This window comes from Stegostoma tigrinum, chromosome 40 (assembly GCF_030684315.1).
Source record: "Stegostoma tigrinum isolate sSteTig4 chromosome 40, sSteTig4.hap1, whole genome shotgun sequence".
NCBI lineage: Eukaryota > Metazoa > Chordata > Chondrichthyes > Orectolobiformes > Stegostomatidae > Stegostoma > Stegostoma tigrinum.
Genome location: NC_081393.1, coordinates 10430130 through 10457451, shown reverse-complemented (window position 1 = coordinate 10457451; position 27322 = coordinate 10430130). Strand labels below are relative to the sequence as shown.

At 43.7% G+C, this 27322-nt stretch overlaps 2 protein-coding genes across 6 annotated transcripts; one reads left to right on the top strand and one right to left on the bottom strand.

The window, feature by feature from the left end:
- Nucleotides 1-1061: 1061 nt before the first annotated feature.
- Nucleotides 1062-7280, top strand: tti2 (TELO2 interacting protein 2). 5 transcript variants are annotated; one of them, XM_048522812.2, is made up of 8 exons: nt 1062-1126; nt 2612-3346; nt 3695-3881; nt 4638-4730; nt 5360-5541; nt 6385-6528; nt 6625-6787; nt 7152-7280. In XM_048522812.2, exons 2-8 carry the CDS (start codon nt 2634-2636, stop codon nt 7230-7232), a joined length of 1563 nt encoding a protein of 520 aa, XP_048378769.2. In that variant the 5' UTR covers nt 1062-1126; nt 2612-2633; the 3' UTR covers nt 7233-7280. The 5 variants fall into 5 exon arrangements, with proteins under 5 accessions (XP_048378769.2, XP_059497205.1, XP_059497202.1 ...); XM_059641222.1 differs by lacking the exon at nt 1062-1126 and adding an exon at nt 1169-1250; XM_059641219.1 differs by lacking the exon at nt 1062-1126 and adding an exon at nt 1373-1598.
- On the bottom strand, nt 6968-25535 carry mak16 (MAK16 homolog (S. cerevisiae)). The gene is made up of 10 exons (XM_048522813.2): nt 25409-25535; nt 21346-21395; nt 17819-17928; nt 15356-15420; nt 14512-14663; nt 13923-13977; nt 12884-12958; nt 12411-12509; nt 11148-11213; nt 6968-8741 (listed from the first exon to the last, which is right to left on the bottom strand). The coding sequence occupies exons 1-10, from the start codon at nt 25421-25423 to the stop codon at nt 8553-8555; spliced, it is 876 nt and encodes a 291-aa protein (XP_048378770.1). The 5' UTR covers nt 25424-25535; the 3' UTR covers nt 6968-8552.
- Nucleotides 25536-27322: the final 1787 nt, after the last annotated feature.

Genomic DNA, 27322 nt, shown 5'->3' with positions numbered 1-27322 from the left:
AGTTGCAGAATGAGCAGTCCCTATGTAAGGCAGATAGGGCTGGGGAGAGAAATGTCTCTTTGATGGTGGGGTCGGATTACAGGTGGCGGAAGTGGCAGAGGATGATGGGGTGGTATGTGAGGACCAGAGGTATCCTGTCCTTATTTTGTTTTGGGGACCAGTTTTGACTCCAGAAGTGTAGGAAATACAAGAGATATATTTAAGAGCATTATGAATCAATGGAGGCGGGGAAGGTTGCGGTCCTCAAAATAGGATGACATCTGGGATGTGCACAAATGGAATGCTCCTCTTAAGAACAGCTGTGTCAGAGGCGGACATATTGACAGTAAGGGGCAGGAGAATGGGTAAGAGGAGGGGTAGTAAAAATGCCTATGGGAGTCCCCTGCCCATCCCCAGTCCTGATGAAGAGTGTAAACCCGAAATGTCGACTTCCTGCTCCTTTGAAGCTGCCTGACCTGTATTCATTCAGCTCCACACTGTGACTCTGACTCCAGCATCTGCCATTCATGCAATCTCAAGATGTGGAGGTGCCGATGTTGCACTGGGCTGTACAAGGTCAGAAATCATACAATTCCAAGTTGTAGGTCCAATGGGTTTATTTGAAAACACAAGCTTTCCGAGTCTTACTGAAGAAGCGGTTAGGCTCAGAAAGCTTATGTTTTCAAATAAACCTGTTAGACTATAACCTGGTGTCGTGTGATTTCTGATCTTGCTATCTCAGACTGTGGATGTAGTAGATGCATTAGACTGCTGGTTTCTGTTCTACGTTATAGATGCACTGCGATGTCTGTTTGTCAACTTGCTTTGTCATCTAAAACTGGTGGGCACTTCAAGAATGAGGATACAGCATTGCCCTAAGTACCTCCCTGACAAAGGTCATTTCAATTTACACTTGTAAGCTTCCTGTGTAATTTTGACTATTGCAATGAGGCTTTTCCCGGGTTGGGGTCGCAATTCGTAGTTTGTGCTTTATTTCAAAGGAGGTCTGGAACCTCTGAGCTGAGACTTGCTAGCTCAGGGCCGGAACCAAAGTGCACGGCTCTGCGCTTTCCGGGGGTATGGGAGCGTCGGTGACCACCGATGCGTTGGTGCAATCCGCGGCCTATCCAGTCCGTGTGGAACAGTGGTGAGTAATCTTTTCTCTCTCTATCTCTCTCTTACACTCGGCAAGAAACTCCCCTTTTCGATGGAAGGAGGCGGGGAGTTTCTGACCGGAAACGTGCCGCCGATGTGGGCCGGCCGATGGGAAGGTCAGTGCCAGCAGGAGCTGGGCCCTGCGGTCCCCAGTCTGTCTCTCTGGGCCTGGCTCCTTTCCTTCCCTTTGATCCAGCCTCTCTGCCCTTTGGCCCGGCGAGGAGGACCTGGTGAAAAACCCGAGCTTTCTCCAACCTCGTGCTTTGCTCAAGATGGACAACAGGAAGAGGGTTGATTGTGGAAAACTATCACCTCTTCCACTCTCTGTCTCCAAATGCTGCTTCACCGCAGGGACCATCCAAACACAAAAACAAAATGCAGCCAAAACACAAACAGCTCTGCACTGATCCCCGAGGGAGAGCCTTCCCTCTTCACAGATTGCTGCCCACTCTCTGCATTTTTATGTATTTTAGCCACAATTCTCCCTTTGTGTTTTCTTTTCCTCCATGAAATTAGTTTTTAGCACTGTACGGAGAAAGAGAGATGCTAATTGGACCTGAGCGAACAGGGGAAGAAAAACTTGTAGTTACAGGAAGATGGTGATTGACTGGAGTCGGTTGGGGGGTTGTTAAAAAAGCGACTTCTGAAATTATTAAATTTGGGATGCAGCTCCAGGAAAGGCTGTTGGATTAGTGAACTATGTTGGTCTAATCCATTATCATCTCATTATCCCTTCACAAAACATAGTCCTGCAGTAGAATCGGAGTCACTCATGTTGGTTGCTGCACTCTGAAAAGGGTGTCCTTCAAATTTGAAGAATAAATCCAAATCGTACCTTATTATTTGAGTGTTTCAGTTACAAATGTTAAATTGCTGTCACTGTCATACACGAGGGATTTTAGATGATGTCATAACTGGTCTTAAAATTAAAAGATTTGCTCACAGCTCAGTGGTACGACTGCTGGAATGTTCTGGGGACCTGCACGCGAATCCCACCTTAGCAAATTCGAGTCAATATAAATCTGGAATAAAATATTGAATGATGACCATGAATCCATTGATGATTGTTGGAAAAATCCATCTGGTTCACTTACATCCTTTTGGGAGGAATTCTGCCATTTTTATGTGGTCTCACCTACATGTGACTTCCAATGTGGTTGACTCCTCACTGCATTCTGGCAATTTGGGACGGGTAATAAATGCTGGCCTAGCCAGTAATGCCTTCATCCCATAAATGAATAAAAAAAATGTTTATGCTAAATCAAGATAAAAATCAGGTGATTTCTGTTTGAACATTATCAAAGCAGATCTGTGAGGTTTGAGATTCTTCTGTCATGGTTAATGAGTACTTCTATAATCTGTGATCAGAAATGTTTAGCATCTCAGTTTGCTTGGGTGTTTCTTGCCTGGTATATGCGCTCTTCTCATTGGACTAATGTTGCCTTGCCGAAAAATAAAATTGTTTTCTGTTTCCCAGGTTAAAGTATGAATTTCTGATCATGGACCAAGCCAAAGAAAAAAGTACCATGGTGGATCCTTCAGAAATCATTCAGAAACTGCACCTAGCAGGCAAAAGCAGAATAATGGAAAAGGATTCTCACCAAGGAATGCAAATACCAGCAGCTGAGCATGTTCTCAGGAAAATTTTAGGGGACTTGTCAAATGAGAAACTGATGAGACACAAAGGATCAATTTTAGATGATGCAAGGGATTTGTTCCTCCAGGCTGATCCTGCCTGGCTTCTTGACTGCTGCCAGAATGACATGTCGGTCATTGTTCAAATGTACGTCAATTTCACAGCTGCCCTGATACAGTACTCGGGACTGCCCCGATGTGAGACCGACAGTGGTGAATTACCTGATGATGCATATGAACTGATACCTGAGAGGGCCTGCAATGTGGCTCAAACCTTGAAAGCTCTCCTCAGTAAACTACAAACAAGGCCAGAGCGTGTGATGCCTCACCTCACCATCGTTTCACCAGAGTCTGTTCTGAGAATCATTGTGCCACAAATAGTCATTTTTTGTGCTACACACTGTGAGGAGAAGCCGTGGACCAATGCAGCATCTCGCCTGGCTGCCGACGAGCTGTTGGCAGCTGCAGTGCAGGCGGTGGGGTGCAAGACTGTCACAGAGCTCCTGTGTGGTTCAGAGGAGGAAGGCAGGGGAGCTCTAGGAGCTGTGCTGCATCTGATGAAACCACAAATGAACAAGTGAGTCTGTTTGTTGGCATTGCTGCCTGTTTCACTGATGGACTTTGTAATTCATCTTGACTGAAAGAGGGGTGGGGAAAGATCAATGAACTTTTCATACCCCTGCAGGCAGCTGGTACACTGTGAAATTCTGTGTTGATTATCTGTGCTGGTGCTGTAGGCGGAACTTATTGTGCGTCCAACCCCTGCTTCAGGCAGGAAGCGCAGTCTTTCAGTCCCTCTCCTCCAGTTATGGTGCTTTCTCACTGGTGAATGTGACGGGTCACTGTACATTTTGTCATATATTTTGCCCCCCCAATTTTGAACAGAGAACCAGTAACTGATTTGTGTGTGTGCACATTTCTACAGAAACACCTGGAAGTTGACTCCAGCCACAAAACATGTATTTTGGTGGCTGCTGCAGAAGGTGAGGAGGCCGTGGCTGGCTGAGCACCTAGACGTAGTGCTGCCACCATCGCTCCTTTTCTCAGATGACTACAGGACAGAAAATAAGATACTGGGCGTGAGGTGTCTCCAGCACATCATTGACAATGTGGTACGTAGATGTCAGAGAGTGGGGATTGTGGGGTGGAATGGATCTGGTGGGGGCCTGTGCATGCCAAATCACAGGAGAAATTCTGCTTGAGGTGTTTACTACCAAGTACAAAACAGGCTGACTCAGTCAGGACCGAGACAGTCCTGCAATGATGGCAGTGCTGACTTTTAAGATCAGATGTTAAACACAGCTTCATGTTTGCCCATTCCACAGGTTTTGTGGAGGTAAAAAATTCAAAAGTACTGCAAGAAGAATAGGGATTCTCCGTGAATCCTGGTTATCATTAATCATATTCTGCATTTCTGGGACTTTGCTGTGTGAACATAATCTGTAGCATTTACAGCAGAACAGCAACATGTCAACAGTGCCTAATTGGGTATGAAGTACCTTAACATGTTTAAGATGCTATAAAAATTACTTCTTTCAGTTCTCAACTGAAGGAATGTTCTTTTCACCTCTGCAATGCAGCAGAAACAATGTATTTATCAGCAACGTGTTGCGTATCAATGTAATGTTGGAGCCTGGGACAGAGAATTGTTCTAATGGATTCTCAAACTGAACTCAGGACACAACTGTCTTTCCTGTGGGGAAGTGAAGGCGTGGAGGACAACCATGAGAAGGCAAGTGTTCTAAAACGGACACTGTTTGACTCAATCACCATGCAGTTCCTGAACCCTAATTGTTGTGTCGGTATGCTGGATTGAACTGAGATTGCAAATATCCCTGTGCCTGACAGCTTTCTGTTTTGTATTTCAGCCTGCTGCAGAGCTCCTGCAATATAACCGGGCACAGGTAGTATACCATGCTCTCTACAGTCATTTGTACACTCCAGAGGCTTCCCTCATTCAGGTGAGTGTGTGCCCTGCCTGGAGCTTATCTCCATTTCTCTGAACCTGACATGAGTCCTAGGCCAGCAGTTACAGGCACCCAGCTTTCAAATCTTATCAAGTACTTGTTCATTAGTATAGGATAGAAACAGAACTGTGATGGCCAGGTTGTGCAGGTAATGAATTATATATGATCACATAGGTAAATAGATAATGGAAAAATTAAACTATTTATCACTCAATATTAATCGTTCTCTTTGTGGGAGGCACTTAATCCAATTTACATCAATGAGTTTGGGAAGGCTGCCGTTGTTTCCTTCTCCTTTGACTGGAATGACCAAGGCAGGACTTGTCATCTATTCAGCCCTGTCAGTTCAAGGACTCGTTTCGCAATCAGCTTCTAAACTGTATGTTAATCTGAGTGCCAGTCTTTACAGCTGTCTTGCAGTCAACCAAATTCCAGTGTCATGCAAGAGAGCAGTTCTGACCGAAGGTCATCAGTCTGAACGAGTAATTCAATTTCTTAAGCCTGTATCTTTGAGGATGGCACCTGAACTCTCTTATTCCTGGTTTTGTACAAATGGATAATTCCAGACTTGCACTGCAAGCAGCAGTGTGACTGACTAATAACTGGTTCTTTGTCTATTTCAGAATGTGCTGTCCTGCTTACTTGACCTCCTTCCACTTATCGAGAAATCCCATGTCATCCGTGGCCAACAGAGAGCCAATCACTATGACAAAGTGTTCTGCCTAATTCTTACCCACATGGAGGTTGAAGATAAGATCCCTCTGCGTAGAGTGTATGCCCAAAATCTGCCCATTTTCACTGAGAGGTTAGAACTGCTGATTTGTATTGGCATTATCACTGTTACATCATGTAGGTTTCTGTGGTATCCCCCGGTAGAAGCAGTGGATTCCTGCCACTTTGCCCTGAGCACACATGGATTGTCTCTCCATTGGTCAGTGCTTCTGTGCACTGCTGAGTCATGACATGGAATCATATGGACCCAGGGGCCTATGTTTGATTGTGCAGGGAGAAGTGAAGTGTTTAATGGCTCACTATAATGAGTCTCCAGACGTGCTCGAGCGAAGGCTATGATGGACGGAAACCGGATAGGATTCCTGCCTGTCAGAGTAATCGGGTTGCAAAAATACGTTAGAAGATGTTGGGCGAGAACAGAACAGGGACAGAGTAAGAGCCAACTGTGCTCATCCTTCGCCAGTCAGCACGCACTATACATTCTCATGTGAACTTAATTTTCCCCAACCGATGAGTTAGACATTCAGCAGAAGGGGAGGAAAATGAAGACAGAAGCAACATGAGACCTGCTGACCTCTTTGCCTTAATCTCCGAAGAGAACATTGAAGACATGTCTGTCCGTGTCTCATTCACTTGTCCTCCAACACACAGAACACTGACAGGATACAGATCAGTCAGCAACACTGTATCAGAGATAATGGGAACTGCAGATGCTGGTGAATCCGAGATAACAATGTGTGGAGCTGGATGAACACAGCAGGCCAAGCAGCATCTTAGGAGCATCCTTTTTTGTGATGAAGGGTCGAGGCCCAAAACATCATCTTTTGTGCTCCTAAGATGCTGCTTGGCCTGCTGTGTTCATCCAGCTCCACACTTTGTTATCTCACTCAACAACACTGTTTGTTTATGTTGCCAGGCTGGGCATTATGGTCGTTCGCCACTTGAAGCGTTTACAAAGAGTGATTCTTGGATACCTTGAGGTGTATGACGGACCAGAGGAAGCAGCCAGGCTTGGTGTTCTCCAAGCATTCCAGAGTATGATTCAACAGGCCTGGCCCAGGTATTGCTGAAACCAAAACAAACCATTGAGATTTGTACATCTTATTGAGATAGTTAAACTTTAACCTTAATCATTCTTTTTTCTGATGTTGGACAGAATGTCCATGAGGCTGGAGGTCTTGCTCAAGTCCTTACTGAAATTCATATATGATGTGGCAACTGACCAGGGCCCAACACCACCACATGTGAAGGAGGAGATGTTACAAGATGCCACCCACTGCCTGATCCTTCTTAATCGCTGCTGTGAACGTAAAGTGACAGTAAGTTAGTTTCTGATGGTCTGTTGGGGGTGGGGGTAGGTTGCTTAAATTAGAGAAAATGAGCTCATTTTCAGAGAATGTCCCCCATTCACAACCAAAACACAGATTAACCATTATCACATCCAACACAGGCATGCAGACTGACATTTCCGAATTGACAGAACCCCTGTTGATCCTTCATAAATTTCACAACATACACATTTTATTTGAAGATACATCATTTACAGTGGTTTGTTTAGCAAAGAATTTTAAATATTGAAACATTCGACCACGTGGGGGAACACTGCTTTGGAATAGCACTGAGCTACATCCACCAACACAGATGCTGGAGCAGTGGCTGGTTTAATCTGTTTTTGCTCTTCAGATTCTCCTGGAAGGAGTACGCCAGAGCTGCAAGAATGCAACAGTACTGGACTGTCTGCAGAGAGTGCAGCAAGATGTGTAACAAATCACAGTAACTGTACAAAATCTTAATAAACTAAAGCAGAAAACATCACAGTCTCTGAGTGTGCAAATATTCAGCAGAAGCAGCTATTCAGGACAAACAATACAAGCTGGATCCGAGCATGGGAAACAACCCAGAAACGCTCACTACAGCCACTTTAACACATTTCCTCATCATTGCTCAGGCTCAGATTATTAGTGCCAGCACCTTCCATAAATTATCGACCATGCCATTTCACAGAACAGAATGCAAAGCTTGGCCAGTGCTCCAATGCAGTAATGAACAAGTGCAACCTTACAGTAAGGTGTTAAACTGAGACCCCTATCGGCATTCTGAAACTGATGTCATGAAGCTCACAACATGCTTTTAAAGAACATGTGTTTTTGGTGTCTGTAACATTAATGAAGCACATGATTACAATTTTGTTTTGTGGACGGTTGCTGTACACAATTGGCAGGTGTCTTTCTGACACTACAACAATGACTGTATTTAAAACTTATTAGTTTCCTGTAAAAACTACTTCAACTCAAAAGGCACAAAAGGTGTGCTTGATGTCAATGTACAGACAAAAACCTTCAACTCTGAATCTAACTGTACCTGTTCTGACCTGGTGAGAGCTTGGTAACTACAGTGAAAAACAGCCAAGTTTCCAAAACCTTATGTGGCACCGACTAGACATGACAATTCCTTCTTCACTGTACGATGAAAATTCCATTGCCCATAAGAGGGAGGAAATATCAGAACCTGATGCCACTTTGTGTGTCGTTGCAGTTAATCACCTAGAGAACTCCTTGCTTTGCAGGAGTAGTGCATCAACCTGGGAGATTTTGGTTTGTATGCGTGACCAAGTACTCTCCCATCCACTTAGACAGCCACTCCAAGGATTTTGAAGAATGCACATCCATTTAACTGCACTTAAGAGACCCAAATCTGATGAAAACACATTTAGTTGAAGCCCAAGTTCAAGGAGCTTTTGTCAAGTCAGTAGCACAGCAGTTCAGGATGGACAGATTTCCACTGGCATCTAACCAGACAACTGCTCAAAAGACATTTCTAGAACTATGGAAAAGTCAGTCACATCCTTTATTCATAGTTTTATACAAATGGGAGCAATTAAAACAAATGGAGAAAACATAAACCCACAGATGACATTAAGAATCTTGAACAATAGTTATTGCTTTCTGCGGTCAAGACCATGATAACTGGAAGCAGCAATGAAGCCCGTCCAGAGGAGACCATGAAGTTGTTTTGCTTTACAATGTCTTTACAATGGAGTTAACACAACTCTTCACTTTCAGTACAAGCAGCATTACAAAACTGTTAGGAGCTAGTCGCTTTGGCTGCTTGTTCTGTTTCCTGCTCATATTCAATTTCCACGTATGGTCGCTTCTTCCGGGCTGGGCCTTTGACTGGTGTTTTGCCCTTTGACGTGGAAGTTTCTTTCTCCAGCTCCTCTGCTTCGCTGGATTGCTCCTGCTCCTCATCGTCTCCTTCCAGCCTGTCCATAGCCTGTGTATTTGTGTCAAAAATCAGTTCCAATCAGCTGCTTGCAGCATCTTAACAATATATGGATTGTATGACAATAGTACATATACTGCTGCACACAGAGCAAAGAAACAGCCAAGCTTCTCAAAAACTGCCAAGAGTTTTCCTGTTTGTTTCTATCACATGCCTATCCTTTTAACTGTAAAGCTCCCAATGGGACAGTTTGGTACTTCAGCCACATGGCTACTTCTGATATGTCGACCAAAGTCAGGAATTGCAAGCAAGCTGCTGAAGCAGTCAATGTATCACAGGCGAGTTTCATCCATGCCCCATGCAAACATGCCACCTGTGGTGAGCAGAAGCAGGAATGCGGGCAAACTTTAATCAGATTAATTTCAGAGAAGGACAAAAATGTTACAGCACCACTGTTGTGTCTATGCTGCATAAAGACAGTGTCTTTTTTTTGCATTTTTTACAACTGTTGTCTGAAATGAGAAAACCAGGGATATACAAGGATGGCTCAAAGCAAACAGAGACACGCACGAGGACTCCTAGAAGCATGGCATTCCAACCGGAACTCCATAAACAAACACATTGATTTGGAGCCAATCTACCATCCCCTGAGAAAAAGAGCAGGAAATGACATCACCAACGCAAGGAAACCTAACCAGATAAATAGAAAGCGGGACATAACACCAGCACTAACCTTCCAGCTCAGCGAGCAAACTCACATCCAGAACCTCAACCTGAGCTACAAATCTTCTCAAAATTTGCTAATGTGATATCTACTGTAAACCCTGTCTGTAAAGCTGTGGGTTCCAGCAAGGTGGCAGATGAACTGGAGCTGAGGGACTGTTTGCAAAAGAAGCTGACAGGTTTGTGGACAAGGGACCAATTACGAATCACAAAGATAGTCTGCCTGCCAACAACTAGGTGACTGCTCATCAGTTAGCTAAAAAGCTTGGATTGTGAAAAGGACAGAGAAACTAAGTCAAACCAGCAAGTCTACAGCTCTATGCGTTAAGTCCCTTCAAACTTCCAAGAAAACCAGCTAACCTTTCCTTCAGCAGTTAATGCAAGCTGTGACTTGGAACTTAATAAGTCAGAGACCTATTTGCAAGTGCACCAGCCCCATGGTGTTTCTTGCAGACCAATGGAAACATTCAGAGAAAGGAAAGCATAGAAGAAATGTTCTCATCAGCAAGATCCAACCCAACAGATCACGTGGACCAAGACTGTGGAACTGTTTGCTGAGTTTTCCCTCCACTATTGTGCTTATGTTTGTCTCGGTGTATGTTTATAAGGGTAAGTTTATCAGGATTGACAGTTTTAATTCGTAGAGTTTACTTGATTTAGCTTAATTGTCTATCTGTAGCTAAAACCTAACGACATATAATAAAGTGATTTTGTGTCAAGGTCCTTGTGATTTATCAACCTGGATCTGAAAGTTGGGCAGTGTGCAAAGTTTGGATGTTTCTTTTAAAAACCTGAACTTCACTGGTAACTCCAGGAATCATAGGGTTTAGTTTCCAATGCAAGATCCAAGCGAATCATGGCTTTGCAAAGTAGCAATTTACCAAATGCCATTTCTCCAGGACTTCCTCGTGACTCTGCATGATCTCATAATAATCTAATTCTCATAAATCGATTAAACCTGTGCCACCAAATACTCAAGGTATCCATTCACATCATAACCACGCACTGTGTCGTGAGGATTTTCCTCCAGTCTTCATCGCTTCTTTTGCCAATTCCCCTTAATCTACATCCTCTTGTTCTGGTTTTCCAAACTTGATAAATCTTCCTACATTATTAAGTTCCTCACCCTGAAACAATTCTTCTCAATCTTTTCTGCACCATCTCGAACTTCTTTACATCAGTGCACGAGTACGGCACCCAGGACTGGATGCAGTATTCCAGCTGAGCCGAAATAAATATTTTCATGTAACCTCCTTGCTCCTGGAGTTTGTGTCTCTAAATTTATAACCAGGATACTCAGCACAGCGTCAAAGGTAGATCCTAAATCTACAACTGACTTATAGTTCGAGTACCCAGGGCATTTCATTACACATGTTTCTTTCTGAAGATATTTTTCATTTTAGAACAGACCTGACTCATGGAGTGGGTGGGATGAGTGCTTTAGATATTGGCCTTACATGTTGCTACCTAGAACAAATCCTCACTCAGACCTTTGTATTAAAATTTTCTGTAGTTAAACAGCTCAAAGACACAGAGCACTTCACCTGAGATGGCTGACATTTTCCAACAGAAGACAAGATTTTTCACTTAATTATTCAGGAATCAACCTAAAATGGTTCCATGCTCTATTCCACTCTAACTACTGACATCCCATCCTTGGCAATATTACAGGGATATTCCCCTCCCTCCCCTTTCCCATAACAAGAAAAATTCAGGCACCATTGAGCCAAATACCTCAAAGTCACTCAGGTCACTCTCATCTACTGCATCATCCTCCACGTATTCCACTTGACCAACATCCTGTTGAGAGAAAAAGATATGAAGACATATCACAAAGGGAATAACAGCTTGTTACTTTTCAGACTGGCAGTAACTCCACCATGTCACGTACCTGCCCAATTTCAAAGTTCTGGACAGTGCATCACTGGAGAAATAAAATCTCTGGCTCGGTGTGGTGCAAGCAACATGAACATGGTTTTAGCCACCAACATAAACTTTTGTGGAAATGGTTTGGGAACAATTGAGGTGAATGCAGTTCACATACACAGTGACTCAAACGCCTCATTTAATTTGAAACTTAATCTTCCGCCAAATTCTGCTCTCAGTTATATTAAACCCAATCTATCTTAGTGCAGCTGATTTCAGCAGAGTAAGTGCCCTCAATACTTCCACATTGAAAGACACTAAACCACCCAAGATACACAACTCAGTTCTCCTTCCCACCTCTTTTCTGATCCACAACCTCACCCCTTCCCTTTCAAGAGACACAAGGCAACATGCACTCCCTTACGACCCTCCCCAACTCAAAACCCACAACCATACTCTTCCTCGAAATCCTCCCCTGCTTTTCTTACAGATATGCTTTCCATCAACACATAGCCCATACACTCCACTCATATCTCCCTGCAAACTCACTCCATTTCCATGACCCAGATTCACAACTCCCCTCAGAAACTCACTGACACTGACTCCAAAACACACGTATTCTGAACTGAGAGGCGCAACAGGATAGTGCCACCATGCTCCCTGCTGGAAAAGTTCATTCGCCCCTAGGTTTCTGATACTGACCCAGACTGGTCAATCTGACAGCCAGGCTAGTGTCTTTCTCTGGACAATTAGATGCCAAGTCTGGAATTTCACACTTTTAACAGCTAAGTACTAATCCTGGAGCTAAAACATGAATGAAAATCAAAAAAATCCTCATCTATCCCGCTCACAAACAAATCATGCCAATACGAACAGTGAAATCACAGCCTAGGTGGGTGTCCAATTCAGAGTTTTCATCTACTGAGCAAAAATGGATGATTCACACCAGATTTTCCAATGTGCCCATGTTTTGGACAACAATGCTCCAAACCACCTGTGTTCATGGAAGCAGAACTGAGGAAGCTAGGTTCCCAGTATTCAAGTCATCCCAATAAAACTGCATCAGAAACAATGAGATCAAACACAAGATTGGACACTTTTGTTTTCCTCTCAACTTTTACCACCACTTACCTCCTCATCTTCTTCCGAGGAATCGGTCTCACTCTCTTCATCCTGCTGTTCCAGCGCTTTATCGAAAGCATGAATAGGGAAGTTGTAAATGTCTTCATACTGATGGGACAGGACAGAACAGAAAGATGTTACTAACGCATCAGAGATCACCAGGCGTCCATCCTTAGTCACAGCAGCAATGTTCAATCCAATACTTCAGCCCTTCTAAAGAGAGCTGTAGACAAAACCACCCATGAGTACAGTTTGAATTTCCATTCCCCAGACAACGTGTGTATGCTGGAGTAGACTATTCCTCAGCACATGCAAGGAACTCAAGTAACCATAATTCCACCCGTTCGTCAACTGCTGTCACTCCCTGATAGTGCTCTCTACAGTTGCTCAACCATAGCAATGCTCAGCATGAACCCTCACCACCAATTCCAGAAGATTTTGATGTGAATTCAGATCTCTGCCCATGAAGTTCAGAAACTCACCGTCCCCTGCTTGAGTCGCTCCAGCAGTTCCTTCTCAATGGCATTGTCCAGCTGAGCTGCAATCAGAGCCTTTTCCTGAAAGAAAACAAATGAGACTCTGTTACATGCAGCCTCATATCTCTCCAGCACAGAATATAACTGCCCTTGCCAAATTCATCCCAAAAGAATTAGCACTAAACAGGGATAGAAAAAAAATAGCTGACTCCCTCCATTCAATTCAGGTCACACAAGGACAGACAGGGTGCATGATTTTCTTCAAGGATGAGGGACTTCAGTTACCTTGTCAAACTGGGACTGTTTTTCTGGGAGAAGGGAAGCTTCCAGAGTGATTTATTAAAATTCAAGTACTTAATATGCTGTTGGGTTTTGATAGTGGCACAGCCAGATGCAAGCCAGAGTGCACTGATTCATGATAACTGGCCAAAAATCCAAGAGAAAAGGAGATAGTAAGAACTGCTGATGCCGGAGTCAGAGATAACACAGTACAGAGCTGGAGGAACATAGCAGGCCAGGCAGCAGACCCTTCAAGGGTTCCAACCCAAAACGTCACCTTTCCTGCATCTCTGACGCTACCTGGCCTGCTGTATTCCTCCAGCTCCACAGTGTGTTATCGAGAGAAAAGGAGAGTGTCTTTCACACAGCAGGTTACCACAATTTAGAACAAAAATAGACTCGACAGTAACTTTCAAAGGGGAACTGGTTAAGTGCTTGAACAGAAGAAAATTGTAGACCTACAGAGAATAAAAAAGTTGATGCTCTTTCAAAAAGCCAAAGCGGACAGGATGAATTGAAAAAGGCTGCTCCAGTGCTCTAGGCTTGTCAAGCTACATAAGATGAAGTCTGGCAGAATTCACACGGTAGTGATGGTTCACAGCGACTGGATCAGGTCAACAGGTGAACACATGTCAAGAAGAGTCAGGGACACCGTGAAAGTCTCAAACAAATCCCCACCGAGCATCAAGATTTCTCTCAGCAACTGTACAAGTCACAGACCGAGGTCCGTCAGATATACCACATGCGAGTGCAAGAGCATGTTTACCTCTCTCCTTCTCTCTCTCCGTTCAACCTTCTGGCTTAAAGGTACCAGCTTCCTCCTAAGGAGAAATGCAACAGAATTAGCCCAAGAGAAAGAAACAGGGCACCAACCACACAAATCCATCAGTGAGTGCGACATCAGCAGCAGGCTGTGTCTCTGCTTTTACAGGAGTTAGTTATTTCTGAGTAAGTCTAGGGTCAGAATGGCGGAAGCAATGATCCTTTCACATGGTCCAGTTGGTAATGCTGCATGAGTGATGCTGTTTTATTCGAAGTTACTAAGTACCTTGAAGAGACCTTGGCAAGTTATACCAGAATTGAAATGTCATTCCACCCTTGCCTGAATGATGCTTTTCAGACTGTTGAGGGCTGGGAAATATTGATATTTACTAGGCAGTCCTGGATGGCTGAGAGTACATCTGATCATCAGTTCCAGATTGTCACTTCCAAAGGCATTCCTTGCACTTTGGGTGACTGTCTCCTTCGAGCTACATCTCAACCATGCAACAACAGCCCAAAACACAACGAGCAGTTTGATGCTAAGTCCAAACAATCAGGACCAAAGGTCATGCCATATTCCACAACAAACTTACTGTCTCTTTAGGGTGAGCTTGCGGATACGGATCAGGTACTGGGTGATCTTTGTGAAACGCTGCTTACACTTGTGTCTGATAAAGCGGGGCCAGTAGATAAGATGTTCATCAATCTGTTCCAGAGCTCTCTCATAATTCTTACTTAACTTGACCTGTGAAATATTGAGAACAGAAGATGTTGAGGTGAACAACCTTGGATTTAAGAGCAAGAGTTGAAATGCAAGTGTTTTCTGGAAAACACCAAACACTGTGCGAGGCACAAATGAATTATGGCAGAACAGCTTCCCATAAGGAGTCACTGCTTGAGCATTTGATTGCCACAACGTACGATCTGTGGTCTTAACTGCACCCACAAGTAACTGAGTCCATCAAAATTCACAAATACTATCCCTCATGAATTTCACGCTTCTGCTACTGCCTACACATTGAGCATTGACATTGCTCATGTAACTGGTCAGCTGTTCTGTTCCCTCATTTTATCCCTGCACCCTTGTGCATTCACCACACCCATGCATCTTGTTCTAAATGTATATCACATACATCTTATTCCTTTCTCACAAAGTGTTTTGTTCATTGAGCTCCTCAAGCATGTGGATTTATTGATATTCTTACTCCTGTAAAAGAGGATTCAGGATGTTCAGTATCCCCTCAGTGTAACCATGTCAGCAAGCCACGTGATTAAATGTTGCAGGATCAGTTACAACTAGCATGGAAAATTTCTCATCAAGAGCTATTTTCCTGACAGATATCCTGATCAACTCTGAGCATCCAGCATTTCATTCTCACTGGGAACAAGAACATCACACCAAATATAACTTTTCTAGCTCAGTTAGTCTGTACTTACCCGCTCCCATAATCGAGACGGAAAAGCAGCTCGTTCTATTGCCTTCATGTACAGGAAACACTGACCTGCAGGATGCAAAATATCATGTTTAGGTTATGGAGAATCTGTGAGGGGGGAGATATACATCTGCATTCATCATGATAAAAACAGGCAGGCAAAAACACTTTGAAAGTTGTCTGAAAAAATTTTGCACCTTGAAAATGCTAGAAATATCAAGAGTTTTGCAGAGCTACTGAGGCACTTCAGAGTGTTGGCTGCCTGGAGAAATTTGACGTTTGTTGCACTCTCTGCAACATTTCACGAATATCATGAACAAAATATTTTCTGTTTTAAACATTCATTCATGGGCTGTCAGTGTCTCTCACTAGGCCAGCATTTAGTACCTATCCCTAATTTCCCAGAGGGGCAGTTAAGAGCCAACTATATTGCTGTCGGTCTGGAGACACACGTGGGCCAGGCAAAGTTGACCGATTACATTCCGTAAAAAAAGATTTTGAACCAGATGGGTTTTTCCAATAATTGACAACGGTTTTATGGTCATTAGACCTTTAATTCCAAATTCTTGATTGAACTCAAATTCCAAAATCTGCCACAGTAAAAGATTTGAACCCAGGTCCTGAGATCATTAGTGAGCTTCTGGATTAATAGTCTGGCAATAATTCCACTACGCACCTGCCCCAACAGCATGTGGGTTTTGGTCTGTATATCATCCCATTCACAACACGTGCTGTGTTCCCGATCCACAGAGTAGTTATTAGTGGAAACATTGATTATAAGTGATGAGGAGGATGTTACAATACAATTCAGGAGTGATACATGACAAATGCAATGTCATAATAATAAGTGTAATGTGATTTACAAATATTTTGAATTTGGATTTTGATATTATGGTACGTGGGCTTTCGTCTGTAGATACAAAGGGGTTTAATGCACTTCAGCATTTACAGACAATAATTTCTTTTTAAATCAGAGAGAAAGAGCGTGCCCCTGGGCTGATCATGAGAATTTTTTATACAGGGAGAGTTATATGAGCAGACAGAGTAAATTTGGATGAACATTAGCTGAACTGAAAGCAAAGTCGATCAGGACTTTTGCATCAGACAAAAACTCAAAGCTTGGAAGTGCTTTTGGTTCTGGTTCGCTGAAGTCCTGGTTGAAATTAGATGTTTGAAACAGTTTCTTCGCGATAACGGGGTCAGTTCAGCAAGGTTAGGAAATAGCTTACCTCAATCTAAGAATCTTAGTTTGAAAATCTTAGTCATGTAGTGTTTGCTTAGAATCCTGAAGGGGCTATTTGAAGCTGACAAAATCTAAGCTCAGTTGTGCAAATAAGCAAAGACTAGCTCGAAGACTCTCAGGAATGTGAATTTAAAAAAAGCAGTCAAGTCACACCTAAAGACACAGAACGGAAATGCTCTCTTACAAACGCTCTCAGAGCACTGTAATGCGGCAATGTTGAGATCGGCGAGATTGTATTTTTACTGTGTTTTAATATATTTTAGATTGTTCTGTTTGTAAATAGCTCGATTTATTCTATTTCACGTTTTGTGTAATAAACGTCTGCTTCATTGTTAAAACCAAATACGCAGCACTCCATGCTTTTGTTCAGAAAGAGACAAACTGGTTGCATTTCAAAAGAACTGAGCTATCAAGCCAGATTTTACTAGATATAACTTGTCCAGTAATAACATTGGTTGGGATTACTGTTTAAGTACGGCCGACTATTATTTAGATTGTGACAGCTTAGGAAATATTGCTGTGCCAAGGGATCCAAGTACCTTTGCACAACCAGTCACTGAAAGCAACCATGCAGGAGCACTTAGCATTTGGGAAGGCAAACAGTACACTAGCCTCAACTGCAAGATACTTCACATATAGGAGCAAGGTTGTCTTCCTCTAGCAAACAGGGCTTTGGTGATACCACACCTGAATTAGTGTACACTTTTAGTCTCCTTACTGAAGAAGGATATACTTGTCACAGAGGGAGTGCAGGAAAGGTTCAATCCACAGAATCCTGGGACCGCAAAATTAATCACTTCAGAAGGATGGGAGGAAATCTCACTGAAACATGAAGTTTTGATAGGGCTGGACAAACTGGATACAGAGATGACATCCCTCTTGTCTGCAGGAAGGGGATCGAGAACAATGGCTCACAACATTCGGAGACTAGGTAGGCCAGAGAACTAAGACTCAGGAGAAATTTCTTCATTAAGAGGGTGGTGAACATGTTGAGTTCTCAACCACAGAAGACAGTGGAGAATCAGTCACAGAACATGTTTAAGAAAGAAAGAAATAAATAGATTTATGGGCACTAAAGAGTCCAAGGGAGGAATGCATTGAATACAGGATAAGCTATGATCATACTCAACAGAGTAACAGGCTCAATGGGTTCTTGCATTAATACAGGTTACAGTTTGCCATAATTATGTAAAGACGATTTGAGTCAGAGGTCAGACTGCTTACCTCTCTCCTCCTTGACTGTTGCATACTGACTGTTGGCCAAAGGACAGGATGACCGATTACACAGGCCTGTGATATTATACTCATTGCGACAGAAGTTCTGCGTTTTAGTTCTGCAGGGGCAAGAAAAAGGACCAACTTAAAGAGAGTCAGGAAACATGTGACATTTGTTTGCAAAGAAGCTGTTAAAACATCACAGTATAGGCTGGTGACAGGTATAGGACAGGAAGCCCCAGCCTAATCTGACAAAAAGGTCTCATTCTCCAAAATACAGGACTCTGCAGCAACATGAAGCAAGGAATCAAACAGGTTTGTACATGCAGGTTGTTATCTGGGATTGACTGCAAGCAGAATGTGTGTCTTATGCTGTTTGAGGTCAGACCATTGGCATGGGGACAATGGAAAGCTGACACCATTCTCACATGGTAGAGACAATAAAATGTGAGGCTGGATGAACACGGCAGGCCCAGCAGCATCTCAGGAGCACAAAAGCTGACGTTTCGGGCCTAGACCCTTCATCAGAGAGGGGGATGGGGTGAGGGTTCTGGAATAAATAGGGAGAGAGGGGGAGGCGGACCGAAGACGGAGAGAAAAGAAGATAGGTGGAGAGGAGAGTATAGGTGGGGAGGTAGGGAGGGGATAGGTCAGTCCAGGGAAGACGGGACAGGTCAAGGAGGTGGGATGAGGTTAGTAGGTAGGAAATGGAGGTGCAGCTTGGGGTGGGAGGAAGGGATGGGTGAGAGGAAGAACAGGTTAGGGAGGCAGAGACAGGTTGGACTGTTTTTGGGATGCATTGGGTGGAGGGGAGATTTTGAAGCTGGTGAAGTCCACATTGATACCATTGGGCTGCAGGGTTCCCAAGCGGAATATGAGTTGCTGTTCCTGCAACCTTCGGGTGGCATCATTGTGGCATTTCCTTCCTCCCACCCCAAGCCGCACCTCCATCTCCTACCTACTAACCTCATCCCATCTCCTTGACCAGTCCCGTCTTCCCTGGACTGACCTATCCCCTCCCTACCTCCCCACCTATCTTCTTTTCTCTCCATCTTCGGTCCGCCTCCCCCTCTCTCCCTATTTATTCCAGAACGCTCACCCCATCCCCCTCTCTGATGAAGGGTCTAGGCCCGAAACGTCAGCTTTTGTGCTCCCGAGATGCTGCTGGGCCTGCTGTGTTCATCCAGCCTCACATTTTATTGTCTTGGATTCTCCAGCATCTGTAGTTCCCATTATCACATGGTAGAGAGTCAGTTTATGATGGAAGACACTTTACAGTTTACACTCTGTAACTGACATTTTGTTTTGAATACCAGAAGTCAGTTGATTGTCTTTTAAAAAAATTATAATCTCAAAAGAAGAGGTCGTGTTCCAGCAAAAGAAGACTACCTTGTTTACAAGTCTTCAGCAGATAAAGCGGTTACTTGTTACATGCTATTGCAGCTCAACACTAAAGAAGCCCAGTCACAATTTAAATTCAAGGCCAGAATTTTCCAAACTTCATGTGTCTTTGAGGAACAAGAACAAAAATCCTTCAGTCCTGCAATGTTTTCAACCATCCTGTGAGGGACAACTAAGAATTAACCCACTTCTGCTCCATCCTTCTATCAAACTTCACGCTACTTTTTCAGAAAACACATTTTCCAATGCATGTATTTGGAAAGCAACTGCTCCAGTTTGCGCTTCAGATTTTGTCAACAATAGATGTCGCTCTGTTCTTTTGATTTTCAGATTTATACAAGAGCCTGTTCCATGGCCATTCTTGAAACTCACAGCACTTAAAGCACAACGAACTGTCCTTCTTATTGTGATCAGAAGAAAATTCGGGATAACAAAATGGAGAAATTACCACACATTTATAAGTGGCCTGTAACAGTAATTACTTTTCAGACTGGGAGATATTTACATCAGTGTTCATGAAGAATTAGTTTTGGACCCATGACCCTTTCCACGTTTTTCATTTACAAACAACCCATGCAAGGGTGTAGTGCGTAGCATTATAACGTCAGCAGATTCTGTTTAATTCCTTCCTGGGATTGCTGTAGGGAACATCACCATATCTTCCCCAGAATCACCAAAAGCTCAGCAGCTGAGGTCGATCTGCCCTTCATGCCACCAGCAACCGCCTTTGATTGTTTAGCCATTTCAGAGGACAGTTAAGAATCAACTACATTAGTTCAATACTGGAGTCTCATATTAGCTAAACCAGGTGATAATGACAGATTTCCTTTCCCAGAGAACAATTAGTAAAGCTGAAGGGTTTTTTTAATCAAAACAATCCATGAGAGTTGTCACTAGCTGTAGGCAAGTTTTACATTACAGACTTATTTGCTGGGACTTGCAAATGAAAATTCATATCATGAGATTGGGTTCCGGATTCCTCATCCAGTGACATGAATTAGGGCTGGAACATCCACTTTATAACAGATAATGATTAGGACAGATCAAGGAAGGTAAAATGGGCAGAAACATGGCAGTTAAATTTCAACAAAGACGTCGCTACTGTTGCGTTTGGGAGGATGAATATGGGCAAACAGGATAATTTCATTTCGAATCACAATTTTTCAAATGTTTGGTGAGTACTGACTTCAGATACTAATCAGTACATCCTAATCCTTCAAGTTGGCTTTGCAAGATTGATAATGTCATCACACTGAAACTTAATAAAGCACAGATTCGAATTCAGTTGCTGGGCACCACAGCACACTGCTGGGAATTTAGCAGATGCTGCCATGGTGCACGACTTTAGTTTGGAAGAGTGATTGAAAAATTACAACTGTTCCCTGGAAGGGAAGCTTACTAGATAAAGGCTGTATCCATGCATAAAATGGGTGAATAAACAGCATGAAATAATTGGCAAAGGATCCAGACGGGGAATAATGAAAAGGCTTTAAACACAGTCAGTTGTTAGGTCTGAAAACAAAAAATGCTGGAGATCACATCAGGTCAGGCAGCATTCATGTAGAGAATGAAAGCTCATGTTTTGAGTCTAAATGACTCTTCACCAGAGCTGTTCAGATTACAAGTTGGTAGAATCTCCTTTGCAAACAATTTTAAAATGGACCAGAGAGGTAGGTGAGAATAAGGAACATGGATCTGCAGACAGAACAGACCAGTGGTCAACACAGCTCGAGTGCTCTTTCAAAGAGCCATCCTTGATACAGTGGGCTGAATGGCTTTCAATGCGATAAGTTTCTGCAAACCAACTCAGTCTGCTTGGTTTTACAATGTGCCAATATGAAAGTGGTTCATTTTCTTTCACATTCTCTCATACACAGAGCAAGGGGACGTGTGAGAATTCAGGCATTCCAGAACAGAAAGATGCACAAGAATATTCAGATGGGACAGCTGTTTCTCCCTGCTCACCATTTAGTTTGAGTATGGCAGAAGGAAATTAGGAACTGAAGCCAGCTCAACACTAAAATACCCATTCAAACTGGAACCAGAGGCCAAATCTTAGACAGTAGCAGACAATTCAGACAATTATCAGGAAGACGGCATATTTCGGGTTTATTTTTCTGGGAATATTTACTTACTTCACTTTGTAGGAACAAAAACTTTTGTTTCCGATAAGATCCCAAAGCACCTAAAAAAGAGAAACTTTATTAGAATCCAGTTAAGTCCTACTCTCGCTGTTTTCTGATAAACAAATTTCATGTTATGAGAAAAATAATTAAGTTCAGCAGAAAGTGTGAACAATACGATGAACATCACGCGGAACAGAAAAAATTGGTGGATAAAGTTATTCTAGCGATTGTGGGCAGAGAAACCACTTTTGTTTGAATGAACATGTAATGTTGCTGCACACAAGTTGTTCAATAAATGTGCCATCTCTGGTAAGGACTGGGGAGGGGTTTTCCGAGTTTCCTTAGCTGTTAGATGGTGACTGAAAATTTCACCCAGCTGATGTAACATACACTTAACTTCTAATATATTCTCCTTGTGCACTCCATCTCCCAAGTTTTGGCAAGTATCGTCAAATCATTCCAGCGATTTGGTCATGTTCCTGACACTGGGAGTAAAAATCCCAAAAACAAAACTGCCCGTGCAAATTGAAGCGATTCAGCCCATGGTGGCCTTGCTAACTGAGGGAAAATGATGACCTGAGTCACCGTTCTCGGTCCACCGACCTGCAAATCAGTCCTTCACATGCAGATCTCAGTACATGTTAAATGCCTTGAGGCCGGCTGCCTGCACTACCTTTTCATGCAGCCACAACCCACTGGATGGAAAAGTTTCTCAACCCTCTGCTAATGCTTCTCCAGATACTGTTAATGGAAGCACCCATTCTGTGAAAACAAACAGATCACTCTTGCTTGCTTTCTCTGAATTCCATACCCTGAATGAAGTCTCCCAAAAGCCTCCCTCTGTCCCAAAGAAAACAATCATAAATGACCAAATCATTCCACCATAACTGAAGTTCAGACCACCACCTTGTAACGCTCCTGTCAAACCCCTCCAAGGTGATCCCACTGTTTCAGGAGCACGTGCTGAGGGAGGCACTCAAGTCACAAAATCACAATGAACAAAGGTCGAAGACATTCATGCTGCCTTATACTAAAGATATGTAAATTGGCCTTGAACTGAGGGGCTCGCAAAGACACTTCAGGAGCAGTTAAAATTCAATCAAATTGCTGTGGATCAGGACATATATGAAGGGTAAACTCGCGATTTAAAAAAAAGCAGATTTCCTTCCACCAAGAACATGAGCGAACCGGATTAGTTTGTCTTTCAGCAATGGTTCCTGTCACCATTACAAAGTTTATTTTTACATAGAACAGCAGAGCACAGGAACAGGCCCTTCAGCCCAAAATTTCTGTGCCAACCATGATGCTTTTCTAAACTTTTCCCAACTGTCTGCACATGGTCAGTCTCCTCTATTCTCTGCCTGTTCATTTGAATGCCTCAAACTTTGCTGTCATAATCTACTTCTATCCACCTCCTCTGGCAGCACCCAGTGTAAAAAAAAAACTTGCTTCAATCGTCTCCTCACTCTCTGAAACTTTCTCCTCTCACCTTAAATCTACGTCCTCGAATATTTCACATTCCATGTGGCAAAGTGACTCCAACCATTCACCCCTTTCACACCTCTCAATTTTATATACTTCTCTAAGGCTGCCCCTCAGCATCCAAAGCTCTAGCAAAAACAGTCCAAGTTTGTCCAACTTCTCCTGAGAGTTAAGACACGCTAAACCAGGCAACATCCTGGTAAACCTCTTCTGCACCCTCTCCAAAAGCTACACATTCTTCTTACAGTGCAGTGACCAGAACTGCAAAGAGTATTCCAAATGTGGCCTGACAAATATGTTAAATGAAGAAGACAAGCAAGTCATAAGCCTTCACTGCCACCTGATCCACTTGCACTGCCACCTGCAGGGAGCTGAGGACTTGGATCCCAAGAGCTCTATGTATATCGATGCTCTGAAGGGTCCTGTCATTTACAGTGTACTCTTTCATTTGACCTCCAAAAATGCAGCAACTCACACTTGTCTAGATTAAACTCTGCCACTTCTTTGCCCAACTTTTCAGGTGATCTGTACTTTGCTGCATCCTTTGATATTCTTCATCAATATCCACAAAATCCCCCAATTTTCATGTTGTCTACAAACTTACTAATCAGGCCACTGACATTTTCATCCAAATAATTTATACTTATGACAAACAACTGAGGTCCCTGCTCTGAACCTTATGGAACACCACTGGTCACAGACCTCCAGTCCGCAAAACACCCCTTCACCATCACCCTCTGTCTACTCTGTGTACATTCCGGATTTATGAACTGAATATAAATTTCACCAGTGGTTGTGCTGTTGGGCCTAAGTTGCCACAGCTTTAGTCGGAACCTCTGGATTGCCATTCCAGATGCAGTACCAATCTGCTGGTCAGCAACTGCACACACATTCAACAAAACTGAATAGTTGACCAATGGTGGCCACTTCAGGATTAAATCAATTCTGGACTGATAAATTGAAGTACTTCTACGAGTTTAGGAATCAGGTATATTTTTGGGAAAACGTACTCCAGCTTTACTTCCTGTAACTTTTCAAAGTGTGAACCTGATATCACAAGACAAACTGCTCATTTGAATGTTAAGCACTGCCACTGAGAGGGGGTGACCAATGTGGAGCCAGTGTGCTGCAGTTCCAGGGCTGAGGTAAGTGTTGCAAATAATTCTGTGCCCTTTGTCACATCAGTGTCTCAGACGTAGTTACAATGGCATTAAGTGTTTAAAAAGCAAAACGGTGCAGTTCTGAAAAAAGACAACTGGAAAAGCACAGCAAGGGTCAGGCAGCATCTGTGGAGAGAGAGAAACAGAGCTCATGCTTCTCGTCCAGTGACTCGTCTTTTCCCCAGAGTGGGGAAGTCTGAAACTAGAGGGCATAGGTTGAAGGTAAGAGGGGAAAGATTTAATAGAGACCTAAGGGACAATGTTTTCATGCAGAGGTTGGTGTGTGTATGGAATGAGCTGCCAGAGGAAGTTGGTACAATTACAACATTTAAAAGGCACCCGGATAGCTAGATGAATAGGAAGGGTTTAGGAGAATATGGGCCAAGTGCTGGCAAATGACCTCAGTTAATTTCGGATATCTGGTTGGCATGGATGAGTTGGACCAAAGGGTCTGTGTTCATGCTGTATAGCACAATGACTCTTTATCTTCACGTATATCATGTGCAATATTCACATCATGGTTTGGTATCAGGCAGCATTTCTGCTGGCCAGACTTTTGTTATGCCAGCATAGATTGAAGGTGTACATGGGGATGCCATGGAATCTCCTTTGTAGGAGACTCCAAAGAAATTGTCCAGGAAACTGAACTTTACTCTGTGCTATTCTTCAATGCTGGGAGCCCTCCCAAAGCCTTCATAAAAATCAGACACTTCTGATCTATGTGAAATACATCAGATTTCTAACTATTAAGTTGACTCTATACTTAAATCATACACCACCCCCTCCAAATGACACCATCTCAAGTCCACTTACATGCCTCCTCTGCCCAAAAGCCTGGACATCTTACCTTGTCCCTCTAGAACCTACCACCTCCTGGAATCCAAGACCACCCCACCAACAGACCTGACACATCCCAAAACTTGGCCCTGCTGCTACCCTTGGGCTCAACCCCTACCCACAGGCACCCAACCCCTACTCAAAGTTGATCCATCACCCCACAATCTGAGCAATAAGAAGGTTCAACTCTCACACCCATCAGGACAATTCACAAGAACACCTGCTCAGCAGGCGAGGGGAGAACAAGATGGGCATTCTTGCGAAAGGTCCTGACGAATGCAAGACGGAAAGCTTTGACAACGAAAACACAAAGACAGAAATTGCTGGTAAAACTCGGCGGGTCTGGCAGCATCTGTGGAGGAGAAGTGCAGAGTTCACGTTTTGGGACCAGTGACTCTTCCTCAGAACAGTTTTGACGAAGTGCATCTTCCAGCGGCAGGAATATTGTCAGGAACCTGAGCAACTGCTGAAGGTTGAGCCAGGGACAGGAGATGAAGAGGGGTGTCCCCCACATGGGACTGGGACCTAACGGTCAGGGAGCGAGTGGAGGTCAACATGGCAATCTGAAACAACCACCCGTTTTCTCAACTCACATCATCGTGCTGCATGGTTCCGTCGGCAGCGCCGAGACCCCGGGCCTGCCGCCCTCTCCTCCAACTTCACTGCAACACGCCGCCTGACAAGGGACCCGCCGCCATCTTGACCCTCATGGCAAGCGGCTCCTCGCGAGAACTGGGTAACTCCGCCCCGCGGAGGCCAGCCTTGGAGGCGGAGAGTGGGTGGGGAAATGCCGTCCTCATTCCGACCACTGGGGGCCGCTGTTTCGCCCAACCCGCTTGCAGTTACAGGCTTGCGGCCGCCGGGTGGCTTCACGTTTATCACTAACGGGGCTGCAGCGCGCTGCGGCGCCGGGTCACCACGGATGTTGCAGAGAACATCTGGGAAGAAGCGGAGAGGCATCAAAAACTTTCCAACCGTGGACCCAGAGGGCTGGGAACTGCAATTGCTTCCTCAGACTGTGTGCCAAGCAAAGACTGATCCGAGGAAGAGTCACCGGATCCGAAAGGCTGACTCTGATTGTTTTCTTCACAGAAGCTGCCAGACCTGCCGAGCTTTTCCAGCAACATCTGCTTTTGTGATTGATTGACAGCATCTGCGGTTCTTTCGGTTTTTAAATACTGTCTGGTGTTCGTCAAAGAAACGGAAGAGGTACTCAGGCAACACAGAGGGAAATCCCTTGACTTTGTGTGGATGGACTTTTGGTGATATAGCACCTGAAATGCATATCTGATGTGCAATGTATTTTCTAAATGTGGAAGTGATTACAATGGTACCGTTTGGATTCCTTTGCCAATGCTGTAATATTCAAATGTGGAATGTTTGCGTAATATTTTTTTCTTTCCAAATTGTGTGAACAAAGCACACTTTATGGAAAGGCAAATGTGCACGTCCACAGATGTCTTCTGCACTTGCATCTTGCTTTTATCATTTTCTCTCATTTTATGAAAAAAAGGGACACGGCACCATAGCAACAAAATTGACTGAGCAATACAAAGCCGAGAGGAGTAATGAATGTTTTATTTTTGGACAGTTCATTTGTGAAATTCTCCAGGGTCAGCTGTTGGAAGCCTACACCCCAAATATACACAAATCACAGAAGGTAACAGAGTCAGACAGCAGCACGGTTGAAAAGCCTACAAGCTGTGGGTCCTTTATAAATTGGAGTATCGAAAAAAAGACGGAAGATGTGACAAATCTCGACAAAATGTTGGTTCAGCCTCAATTGAAATATTGTGTTCGGTTCTTGTCACCAGATTTAAATCATGATAATATTTTTGCAGCTCAGAAAAAGACCATTCAGATGATCACTTGCTGTCCAAAGGAGCAATTCACCCCCTGCCATATCCCCAGTTGCTCCCCAAAGCCCTGCACATTCCTCCTTTTCATTCCCTCTGGAATGCTTCACTTGAAGCTCAGGCAGTGCCTTTCAAATCCAAATCACTTACTGAGTTGAAAAAAAATTAAGATTATTGTATCACCATTTGGTTCTTTTGGCACAAAAACAGAAATTGCTGGAGAAACTCAACAGGTATGATAGCATCTGTGGGCCAGTGAGGTTGGAGGAGCAGATAGGTGTGAGAAAAGACAGACTGGTCAAGGGATGAGCTGGGCTGGTCTTGCAATGAGGTCAGCGGAGGGGAGATTTTGAAGCTTGTGAAGTCCACATTGAGACCATTGGACTGCAGGGTCCCAGGTGGAAAATGAGGCGCTGTTCCTCCAGCCGTTGAGTCGCATTGTTGTGGCCCTGTAGGAGGCCCAGGATGGACATGTCATCCTAGGCATGGGAGGGGGAGTTGAAGTGGTTCGAGACTGGGAGGTGTTGTCGTTTGTCACAAACCGAGCGTAGGTGCTCCACAAAGCGGTCCCCAAGCCTCCGCTTGGTTTCCCCAATGTAGAGCAGGCCTCATCGGGAACAGCAGATACAATATACCACATTAGCGGATGTT